Here is a 397-nt window from a genome sequence, read left to right as displayed (position 1 = left end):
TCAGCCGCCCCCGCCGCACTTACACGGCCCCGTTGCGGAAGCCCTTGAGGACGGCGAGCGCGGCGCGGTAGCGGTGCTGCTGCAGGAGGGCGTTAGCGGCGCGGAGCAGGGCGCGGAGCGCATCCCCGCCGCCGGCCATGGCGGACCTCCCGCCGGGACCGGCCTGGGCCGCCGACAGCACGCACGCTTCCGGGGGCGGGACCCCGCCCGCCGCACGCATAGGCTCACCCTGCCGTCCATCGGCGCTCTTGGCCAACAGGCGGCGCCACCCTAATAGCCCATGGGTGGGGAGCGTCTGCCTTGCAGCCAATGGGGGGCGCCCGGAGCGCCTCGCCCATCCCCTCCCGCTGAGGGCGGCGGCGGGGCCCCGCTCGCCGCCGTCGGCCCCGCGGGGCGG

The 397-nt window shown here is 78.1% G+C and overlaps 1 protein-coding gene across 2 annotated transcripts in view; it reads right to left on the bottom strand.

Moving 5' to 3' along the window:
• PXMP4 (peroxisomal membrane protein 4, 24kDa) overlaps positions 1 to 160 on the bottom strand; it is an 11,748-nt gene extending 11,588 nt beyond the window's left edge. For both annotated transcript variants that reach the window (XM_010584053.1, XM_010584052.1), the window contains exon 1: positions 24 to 160. In XM_010584053.1, coding sequence (XP_010582355.1) covers positions 24 to 139 — 116 coding nt within the window. In that variant the 5' untranslated portion in view covers positions 140 to 160. The remainder of the gene's footprint in view (positions 1 to 23) is intronic.
• Between the last annotated feature and the right edge of the window lie 237 nt (positions 161 to 397).

This window comes from Haliaeetus leucocephalus, unplaced genomic scaffold (assembly GCF_000737465.1).
Source record: "Haliaeetus leucocephalus isolate CR32 unplaced genomic scaffold, Haliaeetus_leucocephalus-4.0 Scaffold933, whole genome shotgun sequence".
Classification (NCBI taxonomy): Eukaryota; Metazoa; Chordata; class Aves; order Accipitriformes; family Accipitridae; genus Haliaeetus; species Haliaeetus leucocephalus.
Note: the sequence above shows the minus strand (reverse complement) of the source record. Positions and strands in the feature narration are given on the sequence as shown.